This window comes from Artibeus jamaicensis, unplaced genomic scaffold (genome assembly GCF_021234435.1).
Source record: "Artibeus jamaicensis isolate MK-2021 breed Jamaican fruit bat unplaced genomic scaffold, CSHL_Jam_final contig_781, whole genome shotgun sequence".
Classification (NCBI taxonomy): Eukaryota; Metazoa; Chordata; class Mammalia; order Chiroptera; family Phyllostomidae; genus Artibeus; species Artibeus jamaicensis.
The window spans coordinates 410,473-428,598 of record NW_026521968.1 but is presented as its reverse complement, the minus strand read 5'-3'; the positions used below and the strand labels follow the sequence as shown (position 1 = coordinate 428,598).

Here is an 18,126-nt window from a genome sequence, read left to right as displayed (position 1 = left end):
AAAGTGGTGTGACCCCCATGCTTCACTCTCCTTATTCACCTGATCTTACCCTGAGCTACTTCTTTTTGATCTTTTCCTTTATGAAAAAAGTCCTCAAAGGGAAACATTTTGCCAATATGGAAGAAGTGAAATAAAAAATGGCAGAAGCACTAACAGATATCAAAATCCATGAGTTCAAAACCTGTTCTGAGCAGTGGGAAAAACATCTTGATAGGCGTATCACCTTAAATGGAGAATACTTTGAAGGTGACTAAAGTTTAAACATGTAAGAATGAATACACAATACTTTATAAATAAATTCTGGGTTTTGGGGGTTTCACCTTGTATGTGTATATTTCAAAGTGATTACCACAATAAGTATAGTTACCATCCATCACCATACATAATTACAAATTTTTTCCTTGTGATGAGAGTTTTAAGATCTATACTATTAGCAACTTTCAGATATACAATAAAGTATCAACTATAGTCACTCTATTGTGCATGATGTCCTCAGCACTAAAAATACCACAGGAACACTTCACAAGTTTCTGCATCATCTTAGAACAGGGGCCATGTTGTCTGCCATTCCAATGTTAATGTGTGTGCTAATAAAACAAACACTAAAGAGATTTACCCTAATGAAATGAGGATCCCAAAGATGTATATGTAAGGATAGTCATTCTCAGCAATATTTATGCCAATCCCTGAAACACTGGAAACAGCCTAAATGTCCAAAAGTAAAATTGAGTAAATCATGGTAAATTTCAAAAAGTAATCCATATAGCATGCAAACTGATGTTGCAGAAGAATATTTCCACAATATTTTGGATCTATCACAAAGTGAAAAATCAGACATACTATGCAAACACCATGCATGAAATAAGCCAGGCAGTGAAAGACAACAAATACCATATGATCTCACCTTTAACAGGAACTTAAACAACAAAACAAACAAGCAAGCAAAATATAACCAAAGACACTGAAATAGAGAACAGGCTGACAGGGACCAGAAGGGAGAGGGGAGGGAATTTCAGGGGAAAAGGGAAAGAAGGGTTTACATGAACAAGTGTAAAGGACACATGGACAAAAACTAAGGGGAGTGGAAATGGGAGGGAGGTGGGCAGCACTGGGGATGGTGAGCTGGGATGGGAATAAAAGACAGAAAACTGTACTGGAACAACAATTAAAATAAATAAATTTAAAAAAGAAATATCATTATTTAAAAACATAAATTGATATCCACATGTGTGGAAAGGTACTTGAAGGACTAATGGTTCATTGTTAACATTGGCATCTCTGAGTGGTAAGCTTATGGGTGGCATTACTTGCTGGTGCAATAGGATATTAAACAAGACTCTTACTGTTGGCTAGAGGTTTTAGCTCAGGCCCTGATGAGCCAAAATAACAACTACAGAGTCCATACACTGTCATTCTATAAGAGCTGGCTAAAATTCATGGTGGAAATAGAAGAGGCCCTTTTGTGGAGGGCTAAGTGGTCAGAGTGCATGGTTCCGTCCCAGTCTAACTTGTACCTGAAAGGAGCAGAGGAAGATGCTTCCTGCTCACCTCAAGCCTGGTGAGAGGTATTAATTGCATGAGGACCACTTATGATGTGTACTGTCTGAATCTGATTCACACCTGAAGAATCTAAAAATCAATGCTGGTCTATCTGCTGCTCCCACTGCAATAGAGCTAAGAGAGGGGGCTGCTTAAGGGGTGATCAGCTCCAGAGGAAAGAATCCATTTTAGGTTCATGTTACAAGGGGAAGGGAGCATGAGCCTGGGAAAGAGCACAAGGGAGATTTTGGGGAAGTAAAAATACTCTTTATCTTAACTGTGGTCACAGTTCCATAGGCGTAGAAATTTGTCAAGATTTATCAAAATGTACACTCTCACTGAATGTATTTATTATAGGTAAAATGCCTCTCAATCAAGTTGGTTATTTTAAAAAGGGAATGACTATAAAAGACCATGAACCCAAGATTTCATGGAAGTGCCTGGCAAAACCCCCTGACAGGGCAGGTATAACCATCAGTGGTAATAAAACCAGTAATTACACCAGTGAGTCCAGGACATCAGACACAGGCAACACTTTTCTTTATGCTTGTCTGTGTTTTCTAGGTTTTCTACATCAAGCAGCTGCTATTTCCATAGGTACAAATGTGAATGACAGGTATTCTTTTCCAAAAGAATGCAGGATGCAAATGTCAAGGCCTGACTGTGGAACATTCAAGCTTACTAAGACTAGTTCAAAGTGGGTGTGTCTGTTACCTTTCCATATCTACCCATGTCTTCTGTTTTAACCTGTAAGCTTCATATGAAAGAAGGTAGAACAAGTTAAATAACATCACAATCATACAAGAGATGTGTGCCTGACTTACGTTGCATCAACTCTCTCCACTCCGCAAAAGTAGCTGATGCCATCCGATGTGTTTCGCAGATGGTGGCATTTGTCATCAATCTGGTAAGCCCTCTGTTTATCACCCAGGTCCTTCTCCAACTCATGCTGGGCTGCTCTGTTCGCTCTGTAGCACAGAGGGAGGAAATGGAGCTCCAAATGTGGGCAACAAGTTCATAAGAGGGAGAGTAATTGCCCTTCTATGTGGGACCCACCCATTACTGCTCTTTGGTCTCTCTCCTTCACACAATGTCCAACTTTTCCACTGAAAGGAGCCTGCCCCAGCGATATACATACATGTGAGTGATGAGACCCCTGCCCATAATGCCCCTTCCACATAGTGGAGAGAAGAGGTGTAAGTAAACAGGACAGCAGCTCCTCTTCCTAAAACACCAATTATTCTAGATAGGACACTGGTTTAATGTAATCTGTCCACATCTGTGCCTCCCTTTCCATCTTTCTTTCCAACTTCTACATTCTAACCCATTTGTCCTCCATTCTTGGACAAGAAGTTATGAGGCATGTATAGCCCATTCTCTCTCTGTCTATAGGTGGCCTCAGTTTGTGGTCATGCAAGGCCTGAGAAGTTGTCTAGGAGATAGAAACCAAGGGTCAAGATTAGCATCTAGAGCAAGAATCTGAGTGCTTGAAAAAATAAGGAATGGATGGGCACCAGGCCTCCCCTCCTGAGCTCTGAGATGCATGAGGTTTCCTGCCCTGCCAAGCAGGAAGGAGGCCTGGCAGCTCCCTACCAAAGAGACAGGCCTGGGACATGGGCATTGGGGACAGGTGAGCCATATCTTCACTCACGGAGGAGTTAATTCTACAAATAATAATTGGGTGCCTACTACATAGCAGACAATTCTAGAAGCCTGGAATGTGACAAAACGAACATCTCTTTCCTGAAGGAGTGTGCATCTTACTGGGAGAACACAGGCAATGCTCATAAAGAATAAGCAAATTATGTGGTTTGTTAGCAGGATACTGCAAAAAACAAAGCAGGAAAAGGGGACCAGGAGTGTGAGTGATGATTTCAAATAGGACAGTTGAATGGGACTCCTTGGAGAGGCCATGTTGGAGCAAAGGCTTGGTGGGGGAGAACGCAATCATGCAGAGCCTTGATGGACATTGAGAGACATCAGGTTTTCCTTCTGGTGAAGTGAGAGCTGACTGACTCACAAGTCAGAGCATCATTCTGGTGCTGGGTTGAAAACAGACCACAGGGGGCAGGAAGGCCCATGAGCAGACAGTTGCAGTTATGCAGGTGAGAGATGGCGGGGGCTTATACCAAGAGGTGGCAGTGAAGGAGGTGAGAAGTGCTCACATCCTGGATATGTTTTAAAGATGGACCCAAGAGAATCTCCTGGCAGACTGGGCATTGGTGAGAAAGGAAAAAAGAGCTGAAGGTCAGTAATTGGAATAGCAGAATTCTCTCAACCCAGGTGGGCTAGGCTGTGGGTGAGTTGACTGGGGGACAGGACAGAAGTTCAGCTGACATACTGAGCTTAAGTGTCCATAAAATATCCAAGTGGAGGTACCAAGCAGGTTGCTGGAATTTGGGAGAAAGTTCTAGGCTAGTAATAAAATTTTGGGAGTCATTAGCACATAGATAGTATTTGCAAAAGCAGACATCTGGATGATTTTAATCATTTCTGTATTCCCAGAATGCAAAAATTGTCTTAGCATGGAGGAGCCACTCAATAAAGGCTGCACTGAACTGAATAGACTAATTCTAGCTGCAGCTTCTCTTTAACTGAGCCTGTGTCCTTGATTAAGTCACTAACCTGGCAGATCTCTCTAATATTATTATTTGTAAAGTGGAAATGAGCATAGCAGCATACAGGTCATCTGCATTTTGTGAATTCTAAAACAGTATACATGTGCTAAAGATGAAAGGTAACAATGCTTCTTCCCCTTGCTATGCCTCCGTTCTGCCTCTTACTTTAAGGTATTAGTTGAGACTCAAGAATTAGGCTTTTCTCATTTGTTGTCTGGAACCAGGATGCCCCATAGGTTTCCTTTCCTGGTCCCTCTGACCCATCCTCAGAATCTCCTAAGGAAGTCCTGGAGGTGGCAGCACCCCACCAACCTACTTTATAGCCCAAGAAGGGAACATCTTGGCTGCCATGTTGATGCTTAAGGAGATTCCATTTTCAGCTAAGATCCAAACTAAGTGCTTCACTGCTTTTCTAAGACAAGTGGAGTTGAAAAACCCTCCTGCCATGACCTTGGCTGGACCAAGCCCAGTCACCATATTAGGGATTCAGGCCCCCACACATCCTGAAGAAACCACCCCCAAAAATGAGGTGGGCATTTTGTCCATGGTGTACTAAAGGGAAGTCAAGCTCTTTAAAGGCTCACCACCAGAGAGTCCAAACAAGAGCACATGCAGGAACAGGACTGTCTGCAAAGGCCTGTACTAGGGCCAACCCTGAGACCATGTGTAATAGGAACTGAGAGGAAAATGTGGCTGTTCTAGGGCCAAGCATTCTGGGCCAAGAAGAGCAAAGGACACAGAGATGGGCAGCAGGTCTTAGATTATGAAAGAAGGTGGGGGTCAGGAACTGGGCCAGAAGAAAACAAAACAGAAACAAGTCTTTGAATCACACTAAACTGTGTTTCTGAAATTCCTAGGGAGCAGAAACCAGAAATTAATATTGCAACGATACTGCCCTGTATTTATAGCTTAAGTAAATTGCAGTTAAACATACCATGAGCAGTGAGCCATCCTTACTTAATCATTTACCTGTTGTCAACAATTTCTTAATTAAAGAGTCTTTCAGATCAGAGTTCAAGAGCTATCTCAGGCATCTGAACCTCACCCACCAATATAGCATCAATCTTGATAGGCAAGGCAGGCAAACTAAAGAAGAAGTTCCAACACCTTTAAAATGCTTATTACTTTGGGTATATTACACATACTCCTTGATTACATTAGTATAAGCAAAATCATTGTTTCCTTTGTTTGACGTCAACATGACTTCTTCCCATGGCTATAACTGAATGAACACTGATCTTCTATTCATGTTAGGCAGCAGACCCAGCCATATCTCTCCTAGTTGACAGCCATTATCACTTACTACTCAAGACCTCACTTTGATTATTCCCCAGCTCCAGTCCCTTGGATCTACCAGTGTTGAGAAAGGGGACTGTGTATTCTTTTAGAGAATAAGGTGGGTAAGCAATGATGATGCAATAGATACAATGAATGTTGAGATGGTGTGACCAGAGCAGGAATGTGCATGGACCAGGATGCACTGGGAAATCAAGGAAGGCTGAGTCCTTAAGGAGGTATGGAAAACAAACATAAAAGTGAAGCCCAATTTCTTACTCTTCTAACTCTTGGGCTAGACATACACAAGTCAATCTCTTATTGAAGAAATAAGTTTTTGGAGTTAAAAGAAATCTTAGCTATCCTCTAAGTTAGGGCAGAAATCCTTCCCATGGCATCTCAGATTATGCTTTTGAGTAAAAATTTAAAGCAAGCACTCTGAGTACTCATCTTACCTCCAAATTAAAATGTGTGTACATGTATGTGTGTATTCATGTATCCATGTATAAGACATTCTTATATAAGAAGCTGAGAGAAATCTAAGTGGGAGGCAGGCATGCAAGCAGAGTTTTGTGGTAGACTTTATGTTGTATGGAGAGGTAAAGTGCTTACTCAAGCTGGGCGATGGCCTTATCCAAATGTAGCTTCATCCTTTGTTGACAACACAGAATAATATCAACTTCCTACTTGATTGAAAAAAAACACATTAATGTTTTCATTATCAAGTATGGCATTCAAAGTAAACAAGGTAACAAAACATCAATGAAGGAAAACCTTCTGGGAAAACTGTGAAGGAAAAAAATAAACAACTTTACATCCATTTTTCTACATCTATGCCCCCAAAATACTGTAATCTGAATGGTAGATTGTGATTCACTCTTTATAGGACTATAGGGAAATTATATTGTGGAACAAGTTGGGGTTGGGGTTAAATTTTAGTGTTTTTAAAACATTTTTATGTCAGGTTCTAAACAAACAAACAAAATTCTGGTGATGTGCAAGGTTGAATATTAAGTATTCTTTCATGACAAAGTATCAGGGAGGGAAAGAGGGCAGCCAAATAGGGGCTCCTCTCTGGCAGTGCATGTAACCTCCAACACACCCAGCTCTTTGGTCCAAACAAAGGCTGTTTTCCCCTTGTCCTCTGCCCTGCCTGAGCCCCACAGCCCAGCTCCTAGACTTGTACAAGTACCTTCACTTGCCTTGCTGCTCCATTTGGCCACATATGGTGTGTTGATGCTGCTATGATGGATACACTACATATAACATGGGTTGTACCAGAGTTTTTTAAATAAACATTTACTTTCCTCTGAAATTCATGTTCCCATTAGAAGATCTAGGAATTCAAAATAGTACCAAGAAGACATTTAAAAAGTGCACAAAATTGTTACCACTTTTTCAAATGGAAAGTGATCACACTGTACAGTTATGTGATTTGCTTTTTAATTTTAAACTTGAACTCATTTTCCCATGACACTAAACAATGCTGTGATGAACAACTTCAATAAATGTTTAGACATCGTCAAAGGGTCTGCCTTTTTTCAAGGTTCTGACAACTGCAGCCAAACTACCCTTCAGACAAGTTGTGCCCATTTACAAGTGAGTGTGCATTTCCTTGCCTTGCACACCAAGTAGCCATTGTGACTCCTCTCAATCTCTGCCAATGTGATAGGACCCCCAAAAGCACACTTGCTAGAATTCATGGATTAATATATAAGTATTTGTTCATTTGACTTTCTCCTTTTGTGAACTACCTGTTCATATGTTGTCCACTTTTTCTGCTGTTTTTTAAATTAACTTATATGTTCTTATATTTAATGGTCAATCCTTTCCCATCCCATTACATGTGTCATATATGATATATACACTTTTTTTTTACTTTTTACAGTTTGATCCTTGCCTTTATATATCCTGCACAGTGCGTTTGATATGTAGACATTTATGATTTCTATGAAGTTAAACTATCAAATAATTAAATAGCCCCTTTTGTTTGTTTGGGGTTTTTTTGTTTTTGTTTTTTTTGATAATGACATTCTTTTTCCTGCTTTCTAGTTTGGATGGTTTTGTTCCTATTTATTGCATACATACATTGTCCAGGAACTCTAGGATAGTGATGATTAGAAGGGTGGTAAAGAGACCGTATCCAGTTCATGATCTTTTTTTTTAATTTAAATATATTTGATTGATTATGCAATCACAGTTGTTTTATTTCCCCCCTTCATTCCTCTCCACCCTGCATACCCCTCCCCACCATTCCCCCCTTTAGTTTATGACGTGTCTCAAGTTCTTTAGATTCTATATTTTCCCTACTATTCTTGCCTTCCCTCCTATCTATTTCCCACCTACCATCTATGCTACTTATTTTCTGTGGCTTCTCCCCCTCCCACCTTCTCCTACTCCCCTGTTGCTAACCCTCCATGTGATCTTCATTTCTGTGGTTCTACTCCTGATCTAGCTGTCCTCTTAGTTTGCTTTTTTTTTTAAGTGTGGTTGTTAATAACTGTGAGTTTGCTGTCCTTTCACTGTTCGTCTTTTTATCTTCTTTTTCTTAGATAAGTCCCTTTAACATTTCATATATTAAGGGCTTGGTGATGATAAACTCCGTGAGGACTTCCGCCAAGATGGAGGCATAGGTGGAAGCACTTTGCCTTCTCACACAACCAAGTTTGAAAACAACAAAGTTTTAGCAACAAAAACACAGCCAAACCACAGAAAACTGAACTACATGGAAGTCTGACAACAACGAACCCTTCAGCCAAACCGGTAAGAGGGGCAGAGCCAGCAGCAGAGCAGGGTCAGGCAAGAAAGATCCTCCGGACTGACCTGGGTACGCGACCCAGGTGCATCAGCAGCCGTGGGCGGATCCCAGTTGTGGAGATGCGGGCGCACCCACTGAGGGCGCAAGTCATTGGACCCACTGAGGGTGGACTACGGTCACACATTCGCACACAGATAAACCGGTGAAGGAGCTAGCAGTGGTGAGATGGACCACGCAGGCCCCAGAGGCAGGAAGCGGCAGAGGGAACCTCCATTGCTCCCTCTCTGACCCCGCCCCCATATACAGCATCACAAACCAGCCACCTGGGTGGCCCTGCCCTGGTGAACAACTAAGGCTCCACTCCTCATACATAACAGGCACAAACAGATCAAGACATGGCTCAAAAACAACCCAGAGCCCCAGAGCCAATAAATCTAAGCAATGAAGAAATAGCCAAACTTTCAGATCCACAGGTCAAAACACTGGTGATCAGGATGCTCACAGAACTGGTTGATTTTAGTCACAAATTAGAGGAACATATGAAGGCTAAACTAATTGAAATGAAGGGAAATACACAGGAAACCAATAGTAATGGAAAGGAAACTGGGACTCAAATCAAAGGAGTGGACCAGAAGGAGGAAAAAAATGACCAAACAGAAAAATATGAAGAAACAAGAATTCGAAAAAATGAGGAGAGGCTTAGGAACCTTCAGGACATCTTTAAACATTCCAACATCTGAATTATAGAGGTACCAGAAGGGGAAGAGGAACAGCCATGGATGAAAAACTTATTTGAACAAATAATAAAGGAGAACTTCCCCAATCTGGCAAAAGCAATAGACTTCCAGGAAATCCAGGAAGCTCAGAGAGTCCAAAAGAAGTTGGACCCAAGAAGGAACACACCAAGGCACATCATCATTACATTAGCCAATATTAAAATGAAGGAAAGAATCCTAGAAGCAGCAAGAGATGAGGGGACAGTCACCTACAAAGGAGTTCCCATCAGACTGTCAGCTGATTTCTCAAAAGAGACCTTACAGGCAAGAAGGTGCTGGAAAGAAGTATTCCAAGTCATGAAATCCAAAGACCTACAACCAAGATTACTCTATCCAGCAAAGCTTTCATTTAGAATGGAAGGACAGATAAAGTGCTTCTCAAATAAGGTCAAATTCAAGGAGTTCACCATCACCAAGCCCTTATTATATGAAATGTTAAAGGGATGTATCTAAGAAAAAGAAGATAAAAAAATGAACAGTGAAAGGACAGCAAACTCACAGTTATTAACAACCACACCTAAAACAAAAGCAAACTGAGTACAGCTAGATCAGGAGCAGAATAATAGAAATGAAGATCACCTGGAGGGTTAGCAACAGGGGAGTTGGAGAAGGAGAAGGGGGGAGAAGGTGCAGAGAATAAGTAGCATAGACGGTAGGTAGAAAATAGATAGGGGGGAGGACAAGAATAGTATGGGAAATATAGAATCTAAAGAACTTGAGACACGTGGTCATAAACTAAAGGGGGGATGGTGGGGGAGGGGGTATGCAGGTTGGAGGGAAATGAAGGGGGGAATAGAACAACTGTAATGGCATAATTACTAAAATATATTTTAAAAAATCAAAAAAATAAACTCCGTGAATTTTATCTTATCTGAGAAGCACTTTATCTGCCCTTCCACTCTAAATGAAAGCTTTTCTGGATAGAGTAATCTTGGATGCAGATCTTTGGATTTCATGACTTGGAATACTTCTTTCCAGCACCTTCTTGCCTGTAAGGTCTCTTTTGAGAAATCAGCTGACAGTCTGATGGGAACTCCTTTGTAGGTGACTGTCCCCTCATCTCTTGCTGCTTCTAGGATTCTTTCCTTCATTTTAATATTGGCTAATGCAATGATGATGTGCCTTGGTGTGTTCCTTCTTGGGTCCAACTTCTTTGGGACTCTCTGAGCTTCCTGGATTTTCTGGAAGTCTATTGCTTTTGCCAGATTGGGGAAGTTCTCCTTTATTATTTGTTCAAATAAGTTTTTCATCCATGGCTGTTCCTCTTCCCCTTCTGGTACCTCTATAATTCGGATGTTGGAATGTTTAAAGATGTCCTGAAGGTTCCTAAGCCTCTCCTCATTTTTTCGAATTCTTGTTTCTTCATATTTTTCTGTTTGGTCATTTTTTTTCCTCCTTCTGGTCCACTCCTTTGATTTGAGTCCCAGTTTCCTTTCCATTACTATTGGTTTCCTGTGTATTTCCCTTCATTTCAATTAGTTTAGCCTTCATATGTTCCTCTAATTTGTGACTAAAATCAACCAGTTCTGTGAGCATCCTGATCACCAGTGTTTTGACCTGTGGATCTGAAAGTTTGGCTATTTCTTCATTGCTTAGATTTATTGGCTCTGGGGCTCTGAGTTGTTTTTGAGCCATGTTTTGATCTGTTTGTGCCTGTTATGTATGAGGAGTGGAGCCTTAGTTGTTCTCCAGGGCAGGGCCACCCAGGTGGCTGGTTTGTGATGCTGTATATGGGGGCGTGGTCAGAGGGGGACAATAGCGGTCCCCTCTGCTGCTTCCCACCGCTGGGGCCTCCTTGGTCCATCTCACTGCTCACTCTTTCACTGGTTTATCTGCACGAGAATGTGTGACCACGGTCATCACCTTGCACCCTCAGTGGGTTTCGCCCACTACTCCACACCTGGGATCCGCCCACGGCTGCTGGCACACCTGGGTGGAGTGCCGGGTTGGTCTGGTGGATCTTTCCTGGCCGACCCCACTCTGCTGCTGGCTCTGCCCCTCTTACCGGTTTGGCTGAAGGGTTCGTTGTTGTCAGACTTCCGTATAGTTCAATTTTATGTGGTTTGGCTGTGTTTTTGTTGCTAAAACTTTGTTGTTTTCAAACTTGGTTGTGGGAGAAGGTACAGTGCTTCCACCTATGCCTCCATCTTGGCAGAAGTCCATAAATAGCCCCTTTTGGTTTCTGCTTTTGTTAACTTGATTATAAAGTCCTTCACTCCAATATTAATTATTAATCAACTTTATGGTCTTATCTTTTATCATCTAATTTTTAACATAAAAATACTGAATATACCTAGAGTTATTTCAGTGATTACTGGCTGATTCTTTGACATTATGACTTAATGAAGTAATGAAAAGCTAAATTCCCAACAGATGTTATCAAGGTTCTCCTGCCCTTATGGGTAGCAAAGATTACTCACACATCTCATAGTAGGTTATGTATCAGTCTGAGTTTTAGGGTTGTTCCGTCTTCATCTTCATGGCGTGTGTGTGTGTGTGTGTGTGTGTGTGTGTGTGTGTGTGTGAAGCCATTTCACTGAGGTGTTGACAAAAGATACATGAAGTGATGCTTTAAAAAACACCACTTAAAAACCCTAAATCCTAGTGAGCTTTTATAATATGTGTACACAACACACACAGTGGGCATTCCTAGCACTTTCACAGAAAAAAATACATTTAATGAAATTCGTGTTATTAAAAATACCTCAACAATAATTTTATTATCTGAATTTAAATAATGTCATATGGTGAATGTCAGATAGTTGGGGACAGAAAGATCTAATTGCACAAAACCGAAGACCTTTGAGACTGTCCCCAATGTTACTTTATTTATGTTTTTAATTTAATTTAATTTAATTTTAATTGTTGTTCAAGTATAGTTTTCTGTCTTTTACTCCCATCCCAGCCCACCCCCCAGGCCTCCCCATCTCCCTTCCATTTCCACCCCACCCCTAGTTTTTGTCCATGTGTCCTTTATACTTGTTCCTGTAAACCTTCCCCCTTTCCCCTGAAATTCCCTCCCCTCTCCCCTCTGGGAGACTGGTCACTGTCAGCCTGTTCTCTAGTTCAGTGTCTTTGGTTATATTTTGCTTGCTTGTTTGTTTTTTGTTAAAGGTGAGGTCATATGGTATTTGTTGTCTTTCACTGCCTGGCTTATTTCACTAAGCATAATGCTTTCCAATTCCATCCATGCTGTGGCAAGGGGTAGGAACTCCTTTCTTTCTGCTGCATAGAATTCCATTGTGTAAATGTACCTTAGTTATTAGATCCATTAATTTACTGATGGGCATCTAAATTGCTTCCAACACTTGGCTATTCTAAATTGTGCTGCTATGAACATTGGGATACATAGGTTCTTTTGGATTGGTGTTTAAGTGTTCTTAGGATATAATCCTAGCACTGGAATTGCTGGGTCAAAAGGCAGATACAGTTTTAGTTTTCTGAGAAAATTCCATACTGTTTTCTATAGTGGTTGTACCAGTCTACAATCCCACCAACAATGCACTAGGGTTCCCTTTTCTCCACAACACTTGTTTGTTGCTTTGTTTATAATGGCTATTCTCACTGGTGTGAAGTGGTATTTCATTGTGGTTTTAATTTGCATCTCTCTGATAGCTAGCAATACTGAGCATTTTTTCATGTGTCTCTGGATCCTCTGTATGTCCTCCTTGGAAAAGTGTCTGTTCAAGTCCCCTGACCACTTTTTGATTGGGTTGCTTCTCTTCTTAGAGTGGAGTCATGTAAGTTCCCTGTATATTTTGGAGATTAACCCCTTGTCTGAGGTATCATTGGCAAATATGTTTTCCCAAACAGTTGGTTGTCTTTTTAATAGTGTTTTCTTTAGCTGTGCAGAAGCTTTTTATCTTGATAAGCTCCCATTTGTTTATTCTTTCCTTTATGTCCCTATCTCTAGGGGACATATCAGTAAAAATGTTGCTGCATGAAATATCTGAGATTTTCCTGCCTATGTTCTCCTCTAGGACTTTAATGGTCTCACGCCTTATATTTAAATCTTTTATCCACCTTGAATTTATTTTGGTGTATGGTGTAAGTTGGTGCTCAAGTTTCATTTTTTTGCATGTAGCTGTCCAGTTCTCCCAACACCATTTTTTGATGAGGCTATCTTTACTCTATTTTATATTGCTGCCCACTTTGTCAAATATTAATGGACCATAGAGATTTGGGATTATTTCTGGGCTCTCTGTTCTGTTCCATTGGTCTATGTGCCTATTTTTATGCCAGTACCAGGTTGTTTTAATTACAGTGGCCTTGTAATTAAAAGTTTGGTATCAGGTATTGTGATCCCTCTTACTTTGTTCTTTCTCAAAATTGCAGCAGCTATTCAGGGTCATTTACCATTCCACATAAATTTTTGAAGTGTTTGTTCTATGTCTGTGAAATATGCCATTGGTACTTTAATAGGTATTGCATGGAATATGTAAATTGCTTTGGATAGTGTGGACATTTTGATGATGTTAATTCTTTCAATCCATGAACACAGCATATATTTTCATTTGTGTTTTCCTTGATTTCTTTCTTCAGTGTTGTGTAGTTTTCTGCATACAGGTCTTTTACCTCTTTGTTTGGGTTTATTGCTAGGTATTTTATTTTTCTTTTTGCTATATCAAATGGGATTTTTTTCATGATTTCTGATTCTGCTGTTTCGTTATTAGTATACAAAAATGCCTTTGATTTCTGAATATTGACTTTGTATTACGCTGTTTATCCAAATTCATTTATTATGTCGAGCAGTTTTTTAGAGGCGTGTATAGCATTTTCTATGTATGCTATCATGTCATCTGCAAACAATGACAGTTTCATTTCCTCCTTTCCAATTTGGATGCCTTTTATTTCCTTTTCTTGTCTGATCACTGTGGCTAAAACTTCCAATACTATGTTGAATAGAAGTGGTGAAAGTGTACATGCTTGTCTTGTTCCTGATCTTAGTGGAAAATATTTTAGTTTTTGCGCATTGAGTGTGATGTTAGCTATAGGTCTTTCATATATGGCCTTTATTATGTTGAGGAATGCTTCCTCTATTTCCACTTTGCTAAGTGCTTTCATCATAAAAGGGCACTGTACCTTACAAATGCTTTTTCCTGCATCTATTGATATGATCATGTGATTTTTGTCTTTGCTTTTGTTTATGTGATGTATTATGTTTACTGATTTGCAAATATTGTAGAATCCTTGCATCCCTGGGATGGATCCCGCTTGGTCGTGGTATACGATCTTTTCAATGTATTGTTGGATGTGGTTTGCCAATATTTTGTTGATGATTTTAGCATCTATGTTCATCAGCAATATTGGCCTGAAGTTTTCTTTCTTTGTTCTGTTATCTGGTTTTGGGAGTAGGATGGTGCTGGCTTCATAAAAAGAGTTTGGGAGTCTTCCATCATTTTGAATTTTTGGGAATAGTCTGTGAAGGGTAGGGGTTAGCTCTTCCTTAAATGCTTTGTAGAATTCTCCTGTGAAGCTGTCCAGTTCAGGGCTTTTGTGTGTTGGGAATTTTTTGATTACTGCTTCAATTTCATCTGCTGTTATTGGTCAATTCAGGCTTTCTGCTTCTTCTTCATTGAGTTTTAGAAGATTACATTTTTCTAGAAATTTGTTCATTTCACTTAGGTTTTCAAGTTTTTTGGCATATAGTTCTTCATAGTAATTTCTTATGCTCTTTTCTATTTCTGTGGTGTCATTTGTAATATTTCCTCCTTCATTTTTTATTGTGTCTATTTGGGTCCTCTCTCTTTTCTTCTTGAGAAGCCTGCTTAAAGGCTTGTCAGTTTTGTTTATCTTTTCAAAGAACCAACTCCTGGATTCATGGATCCTTAGAATTGTGCTTTTAGTCTCTATGTCATTTAATTCTATTCTGATCTTGATTATTTCCTTTCTTCTACTTGCACTGGGCTGTCTTTGTTGTTGTTTCTCATGTTCTTGTAGGTGTAGGGTTAGGTTGTTTCTTTGGAATGTTTCTATCTTCTTTAGGTAGGCCTGTATTGCTATGAACTTCCCTCTTAGGGCTGCCTTCGCTGTGTCCCATAAGTTTTGAGTTGTTGTGAGTTCATTATCATTTGTTTTCAAAAACTTTTAAATTTATTCCCTAATTTCATTCTTGACCCATTCATTGTTTAATATCATGCTATTCAATCTCCATGATTTTAAGTGTTTTGGGTTTTTTTTACTTGGGGTTGGTTTCTAATTTCACTCCCTTGTGGTAGGAGAAAATACTTGGTGTGATTTCAATTTCCTTGAATTTGTTAAGGCTTGCTTTATGACCTATCATGTGGTCTATCTTTGAAAATTTCCATGTGTATTTGAAAACAATGTGTATTTAGCTTTTTTGGGATGAAGGGCTCTCTCTCTCTCTATATTTTCTCTTCATATATATATATATATATATATATATATATATATATATATATATACATATATATATATATCAGTTAAGTCCATTTTATCTAGAACATTGTTCAATGCCACAATATTTTTGTTGATATTTTGTTTGGAAGATCTGTCCATTTTTGATAATGGGGTGCTAAAATCTCCTACTATAATTGTGTTGCTGTCGCTATGTTTCTTGAAGTCCTCTAGGATTTTCTTTATGTATTTGGGTGCTCCTATGTTGGGTGCATATATATTTACAATGTTTATGCCCTCTTAGTGGATTCTTCCCTTGAGTGTTATGAAGTGACCTTCTGGGTCTCTCTTTATGGCCCTTTTTTTGAAGTCTATTTTCTTTGATATGTGTATTGCTACCTCAGCTTTTTTTTTTCCTGTCTGTTTACTTAGAAAATTTGTTTCCAGCCTTTCACTTTCAGTCTGTGTAGGTCTTTTGTCCTGAGGTGGGTCTCTTGTAGGCAGCATATGTGTGGGTCATACTTTTTTATCCATTCAGCTATTCTATGTCTTTTGATTGGAGCATTTAATCCATTTACATTTAAGGTTATTATTGATAGGTACTTAATCATTACCATTTTTGTACCCATGTTTCTCTCTGTCTCTCTCTTTCCCTTCCTTTCCTTAATGCAGCCCCTTTAGCATCTCTTGCAGAGCTGGTTTGGTGGAGGTGTATTCTTTTAGACTTCTTTTGTCTTGGAAGCTCTTTATTTGGCCTTCTATCTTGATTGAGAGCCTTGCTGGGTAAAGTAGCCTTGGTTGCAGGCCTCTGGTTCTCATTACTTGGAATGTTTCTTGCCATTCTCTTCTTGCTTGGAGTGTTCCCATTAAGAAATCAGCAGCTAACCTTATTGGGGCTCCCTTGTATGTTACTTCCTTTTTCTTTTTTGCTGCCTTTAAGATTCTCTCTTTGTCTTAAAATTTTGCCATTTTAATGATGTGTCTTGAAGTGGGCCTCTTTGGGTTCCTCTTGATTGGAACTCTCTGTGTTTCCTGTCACTTTTTTGTGTGACTTTTTTCTCTCATCAAATTAGGGAAGTTTTTAATCATTACTTTTTCAAATAGGTTTTCTATCCCTTGGTCATCTTCTTTTCCTTCTGGTATCCCTATTATATGGATATTATTACGTTTCATATTGTCTTATATTTCTCTTAATCCCTCTTCATTCTTTCTGAGCCTCTTTTCCTTTTCTCGCTCATTCTGGTTGTTTTTTTTTTCTTTGTCCTCCAGCTCACTGATCCAATCTTCTGCTTCAATGAGCCTGTTTTTGATTCCTTCTATTGTGTTCTTCAGTTCAAAAATTGTGTTCTTTATTTCCTCTTGGCCCTTGTTAATAGTTTGTATTTCCTTTTTCATGTTGATATATTTTAGAGTGAGTTTGTTATAGTTTTCCTGTACTCGCTGGTAATTCAGTGTGAGCTCATTGAGCTGCCTGATAAACATTGCTTTGAACTCCATATCTGATAGTTGACTTGCCTCTATTTCATCTAACATTCTTTCTGAGGCTTCCTCCTTTCCTTTCATTTGGGGATTTTTTCTTTGTCTTCAAATTGTTTGTGAGACTCTTCTTGTTAGCCTCAGCTTCTTAAATTGATCTGTTCTGGCTCCTGGGTTTATGGTGTAAACTTCTGTGGTAGAATACCTGTGAGATTCAGTGGTGTAATCTCCTTGATCTCCCAAGCTCAGTGGTCTTGAGCTGTCCTTTACATTGCTTCTGCGTTTGGGTTTTGATTGTTGTTTGATCTTTCTTTAGAGGATCACTCTGTCCACTACCTCTTGTATTTTGTTGTGCTGGCGAGGGCAGGTTGTATTGAAGCTGGTTTTTCCATATGTACAAGATTTTGCGGATTCTCTCTTGCTCTTGTTCAGTTGTTTGTTCTGGGTAATGTCTCCACTATTTAGTTGTATTTCCAGATAGGTCCTGGATTGAGGTTAGTGTGGCTTCCACTCCCTACTTCATTTTCTTCTGTTGTTATCTGTTGGTGATTCCTTTCTTGTTGGGTTTCCTCTTCCAGTGGGTATCCTGGTGTTTACCTCTTCCACCTACTCTTTTTTTGTGATCATTTGGAGGGGAAAAGCAAAATAGTTTAAGACAGCAAGAGAGCATTCTATGATATTTACAGTAGCAGCCAGTGGAGAAGAGATAGGGAATCCTTTGGCCCTGTATAGTGTTAACCATGATATTCAACCCAACTAGCCACTTTTTAGAAAGGATAGAAAGAAGATAAGACTCTTGTTGGTGAGGGAAGGGTTGTGAGTTGGATCTAGCAGGCAGTGAGGTTTTGGGAGGTCAGATTCTGAGGTAAGGTGAGAGTAAAGGATAGTAAATAGGTGTGAGAGAATAGAGTTAACCACTACAGTAATAGAGTTCAGGAAACTGAAGTGAGCTAAGATCTGGGAGGGGTGTTGTGTAGTATTCCACAGAATTACAATTGTATGAAATGGCTATTATTTACAATAATATTAGAGCAACAATCATATGACAGAATCTATGTTGCTAATTGAACACAACTGAAGTGAAAGACAGTAAATTAGCATTGCACTATGAAAGAGAGAACAGGGGAAACCTGTCAAATGATATAATATAACCAGCCAAGCAAAGAAGACTAAATAAAAATAAGAGGAATACAAAAATATTATTCAAATAAAAGATGTAAAAATAATGAAAAAATAATACAAATGTGCAATAACTGGCAGGTTCTCTGTAATAGCAAAGTAAAATTTGTCTCATTGTCTCAGCTGTTGGGATGCTCACTCTTTGGGT

General features: G+C 39.5%; 1 protein-coding gene across 1 annotated transcript in view; it reads right to left on the bottom strand.

Annotated features, from left to right (window-relative positions):
• Nucleotides 1–18,126, bottom strand: part of TEKT3 (tektin 3) — a 48,114-nt gene that overhangs the window by 13,492 nt on the left and 16,496 nt on the right. Inside the window, exons 4-5 of the mRNA XM_037154694.2 lie at nucleotides 6,045–6,115; nucleotides 2,364–2,507 (exon numbers count right to left, since the gene is read on the bottom strand). Coding sequence (XP_037010589.1) covers nucleotides 2,364–2,507; nucleotides 6,045–6,115 — 215 coding nt within the window. The remainder of the gene's footprint in view (nucleotides 1–2,363; nucleotides 2,508–6,044; nucleotides 6,116–18,126) is intronic.